We start from the raw sequence: 5,000 nt of genomic DNA, 5'->3' as shown, positions 1-5,000 counted from the left end.
CGAGAGAATCTGAGCGCGCTGGTTCGAATCACGGCTCAGCCGCCGATATTTTCTCCCCCTCCACTGGACCTTGAGTGGTGGTCTGAACGCTAGTCATTCAGATGAGACGATAAACTGAGGTCCCGTGTGCAGCATGCACTTAGCGCACGTAAAAGAACCCACGGCAACAAAAGGGTTGTTCCTGGCAAAATTCCGTAGAAAAATCCACTTAGACAGGAAAAACAAATAAAACTGCACGCAGAAAACAAACAAACAAAAAACAAACAAACAACAAAACAAGAAGGGCGGCGCTGTAGTGTAGCTACGCGCTCTTCCTGGGGAGAGACGCCCGAATTTCACACAGAGAAATCTGCTGTGATGAAAACAAATACAAATACAAATAATATCCCATCTGGTCGTATCCCAGAAACTCTCAAGTATACTGTTTTCTCATATCCAAGAAACGGAACTCTCTCAAGTTTACTAATTTCCTCAGAAACTCCTTACAAAATAAAATAAAATGAAATAGATAGATAGGTAAATAAATAAATAAATAGAGAAATAGATAAATAAATAAGTAGATAACTAGACAAATAAATAGATAAAAAAATAAGTAAGTAAATGAATACATAACTAAATAGATAAGCAAATGAAATAGTTAAGTAAAAAATATAATAAAAAAAAATAAAAAATCCCGTTACCTCTTTTCTTAATAATAATAATAATAATAATAATAATAATAATAATAATAATAATGTAACAACGACAACAACAACAACAACAACAACAACAAACAAACCAAAAGAAAAACAACAAAAAAGAAACAAAAACAACAACAACTCTCGTGTCCTCAAGAACAATTGACTTTTCTGACTTTCTTTTCTTTTTTCTTTTTCCTTTTTTCTTCTTTCCTTCAGAGTTCCAGGAATACATCAACGACCTGTACGGAACCTCCATGGACCTGGTGACGTACAACGCCAACGGGCCTGTGGTGAACCCCTCCGCTCCCCAGCCTGACGCCGCCCCGTCCACGTCATCAGCTCCTGCGCCGACCGCCGGTCCCGCCATCGCGGCCACCCGGGGTGACAACGTACCCGGAAGCTCCGTCACTTCCGGACAAAGCGGCGCCAGCGAGATGGCCTCCGGGGCGGGAAACGTCGCTTCGGGAATTCCCGAAGGTTCTGGAGAGGTATACGCTGAGGTGAGTTGGGAGGAAGGGTGTGGGAGGGGGATGGGGGTGAGGTTGTTGGACTGGATGAGTGAGTGTGGGGGTGGAGGAGGGGGAGTGGGTGAAGAGTGGGGGTTAAGACAGGACAGGACAGGGCAGGGCAGGGTAGGGCAGGACAGGACAGAACAGGGCAGGGTAGGGCAGGACAGGACAGGACAGGGCAGGGCAGGGCAGGGCAGGGCAGGGCAGGACAGGGCAAGACAAGACAGGACAGGACGGGACAGGACAGGGCGGGACAGGACAGGACAGGGCAAGACAAGACAGGGCAAGACAAGACAGGACAGGGCGGGACAGGACAGGGCGGGACAGGACAGGGCAGGACAGGGCAAGACAAGACAGGACAAGACAAGACAGGACAGGACAGGACAGGACAGGACAGGACAGGACAGGACAGGACAGGACAGGACAAGACAAGACAAGACAAGACAAGACAAGACAGGACAGGACAGGACAGGACAGGACAGGACAAGACAAGACAGGACAGGACAGGACAGGACAGGGCAGGACAGGGCAAGACAAGACAGGACAAGACCAAATTCTTTTTGATTTCACGAGGATAAAGATATTTGTGTTTGTATTTCTCTTTTTGTCACAACAGATTTATCTGTGTGAAATTCGGGAAGCTCTCCCCAGGGAGAGCGCGTCGCTACACTACAGCGTCACCCGTTTGTTGTTGTTTTTTGTTGTTGTTGTTGTTTTTTGTTGTTGTTGTTTTTGTTTGTTTGTTTGTTTGTTTTTTGTATATTTTTCCTACGTACAGTTTTATTTGTTTTTCCTGTCGAAGTGAATTTTTTAACGGATATTTTTTTCCAGGAACAACACTATTGTTGCTGTGGGTTCTTTTACGTGCGCTAAGTGCATACTGCACATGGGACCTCGGTTTATCGTCTCATCCGAATGACTAGCGTCCAGACCACCACTCAAGGTCTAGTGGAGGGGGAGAAAATATCGGCGGCTGAGCCGTGATTCGAATCAGCGCGCTCAGATTCTCTCGCTTCCTAGGCGGACGCGTTACCTCTAGGCCATCACTCTTGTGTTTTTAGTGCTCTCTCTCTCTCTCTCTCTCTCTCTCTCTCTCAGCCAGCCTTCTCATTGTTGTCTTCTCTCGTCTTTCGTCTCACAGGTGCAGAAGACAAAGAAGGACAATGACGCGGCACCCAATGCATTCAAAGTGACAGAGGTCGAGAACAACGTATACGCCCAAGTACAGAAGAAGAAGAAGAAAGCGAAAGCGAAAGCGGAAGGAGGGGAAGAGGAAAAACCCGCTGACGAGACAGTGCATGGATGCGATCAGGGTTTGTATACATAATTATCCCTCCCCCCATCCCCCTGTCTCTGTCTCTGTGCCTGTCTGTCGGTCTGTCTGTCTGTCTGTTACTTTCTCTTGTGAGGCTCGTTTTTTGTTTGTTTGTGTGTGTGTGTGTGTGGTGTTGTAAACTGAAGAAGAGCAGGCAGTTTGTCTATATTCTTTTAAAAAAAAAATTGTTGTTGATAACTTGAACAATATTGCAATGGATTTGAAAGAATTTCTTTTAAGCAGTAAAATATTCACCCGTGTGTGTATGTGTGTGTGTGTGTGTGTGTGTGTGTGTGTGTGTGTGTGTGTGTGTTCTTTCTGTAAACTACATTCCTATGGATTTTTTTTTTTCTTTTTCAGATAAAAAGTATTCTCAAAAGAAATCGAACTTTCCAAAAAATTTCTCATGGACTTAACAACCAAGGGACGCAACTATTTTGCACAACATCAAATAATGGGGTTCTTTCCCCTTAGTTCTGTCCACCAGAGAGGGTGTTAAACAACTTTCGATTGCACAGATTAAAACATGACATCTGTCTGTCTGTCTGTCTGTCTGTCTCTGTCCCCTGATTTTTACCTACTATGTCACTGGAGGTTTACAGCTGATGACATTAAACATTTCAGTGTTCAGTGTTCTCTCTCTCTCCCTTTCTGTGTGTGTGTCTCTCTGTCTGTCTCTCTCTCTCTGTCTCTGTGTGTGTGTCTCTCTGTGTCTCTGCCTCTGCCTCTGTCTCTGTCTGTCTGTCTGTCTGTCTCTTTTATTTTCACAATTCGGGGGGTGTTGTATGTATCTTTATAACTCTATCTCCCGCCTCTCTCTCTGTCTCTGTCTCTGTGTCTTTCCACCTCCTCTCTGTCTCCCTCTTTCTATTCATACCTTTCTGTGTTTAAAAAATATATTAATATCTATGTTAATCTAATCAATCAACCAATCAACCAAACAACCAACCAACCAATCAAATCAATCAATCAATCAATCAGCCGATTGGTTTTTGCAGAAGGAGCCATGAACTACGAGAATTGGACATCTACGGGAGAGAACTCTGGAGAAGTGTACACTAATGTCGGCCAGTTACCTTCCGTGAGTCTTAAAATAGTATCATCATTCGTAGTGGTAGAACTAGAAGTTGCATTTTTGTGATGATGATGTCGATAATTGTCATTATCATCATCATCATCACAGTAATCGTTGTTATGATTGATATTATTATCTTGTTATCATCATTATTATCATTAGTGTCTTTCTCTTATCATCATCGTTATTGTCATTGTTAACGTCAGTATCGTCATCATTACTATCATGATAATAATAATAATAATGATGATGGCAACAACAACAACAACAATAATAATAGAGCTACTATCAATGATAATAATCATTTTATTATTATAATTATCATCATCATCTTCTTCGTCGTCATCATCGTTCTCAGTATTCTTCTTTTTCTCCGTCTTCATTGATCATCATCATCGTAATTTTACTTGTCACTAACGTCATCGTCATCATCATCTTCACAATATTATCGTTATTATCAATGTTGCTGTTAATGTTATTGTTGTTATTTTTTTTCGCTGTGTGACACAGCAGACGGCAGCTCGGCCAGACGACGACGATGGTGATGATTACCACAACCTCCAGTTCCACCGACCCAGTACTGAGGCAGATGACGCTCTGTATAACCATCTGCACCAAACCTAAACCCCTCACTTTCAACCAGCCCACAACCACAAGCCCTATGATATGCATCTTTTTTGGGGGTGGGTGGCGGGGAGGGGGGGGGGGGGTATGTACACATATGAATATGAATATTTTTGAATATTTTATTCAATGATTCAGCGTGATTGAAACGGTGGGCCGGCGCAGCTTTGATCCGAACATGGTTGGTGGTTGTTTGTTTTGGATGAATTATCATTTATTTATGTATTTATTTATCTTTTTTTTTTTTTTATCTATCTTATTCGTTCACCTTCCTATTTAGTTATCCATTCAAATCCCATAATGATCTGTTTTATTTTATAAGTGTCTGCCCTTTTTGTCATCAAACGTGTCGATATATATTTTAAAAATATAATTTCTTTTTTTTATTTTTTTAAATTTATTTATTATTTTCTTTTTTCTTTCTTTTTTTTATTTTTATTTTTTTATTATCGTATTTTCATTTTTAGAGACAATAAAGTGTTCCTGTATCTCATATACAAAGGTACGTCATTGCCGCCGAGTCCTACTGGTTCTTTCGCAAGTGCGGTTGCGTCCCTTCGTTCTTGGCCGAACGAGAGAGAGAGAGAGAGGGGGGGGAGGGGCGGGGGAGCGGGGAGGAGAGAGAGAAATGGAGGAAGAGAGAGAAAGAGAGGTGTGGGGAGGAGAGAGAAATGGAGGAAGAGAGAGAGAGAGGGGGGTGAGGGGGGAAAGTGAGAGATCGGGCGGATGAGGAGGCCTGGTGGAGGGGTGGGGGGTGCGGTTGCGTCCCTTCGTTCTTGGCCGAAAGAGAGAGAGAG

At 42.9% G+C, this 5,000-nt stretch overlaps 1 protein-coding gene across 3 annotated transcripts in view; it reads left to right on the top strand.

The window, feature by feature from the left end:
- LOC143277631 (uncharacterized) overlaps positions 1 to 4,792 on the top strand; it is a 33,845-nt gene extending 29,053 nt beyond the window's left edge. For 2 of the 3 annotated variants that reach the window (XM_076582516.1, XM_076582515.1), the window contains exons 12-15: positions 897 to 1,180; positions 2,331 to 2,502; positions 3,503 to 3,585; positions 4,090 to 4,792. In XM_076582516.1, coding sequence (XP_076438631.1) covers positions 897 to 1,180; positions 2,331 to 2,502; positions 3,503 to 3,585; positions 4,090 to 4,203 — 653 coding nt within the window. In that variant the 3' untranslated portion in view covers positions 4,204 to 4,792. The remainder of the gene's footprint in view (positions 1 to 896; positions 1,181 to 2,330; positions 2,503 to 3,502; positions 3,586 to 4,089) is intronic. The other variant, XM_076582518.1, reaches the window with a different exon arrangement.
- The last annotated feature ends 208 nt before the right edge of the window (positions 4,793 to 5,000 follow it).

Source organism: Babylonia areolata, chromosome 34 (genome assembly GCF_041734735.1).
Source record: "Babylonia areolata isolate BAREFJ2019XMU chromosome 34, ASM4173473v1, whole genome shotgun sequence".
In the NCBI taxonomy this organism is placed as follows: domain Eukaryota; kingdom Metazoa; phylum Mollusca; class Gastropoda; order Neogastropoda; family Buccinidae; genus Babylonia; species Babylonia areolata.
Note: the sequence above shows the minus strand (reverse complement) of the source record. Positions and strands in the feature narration are given on the sequence as shown.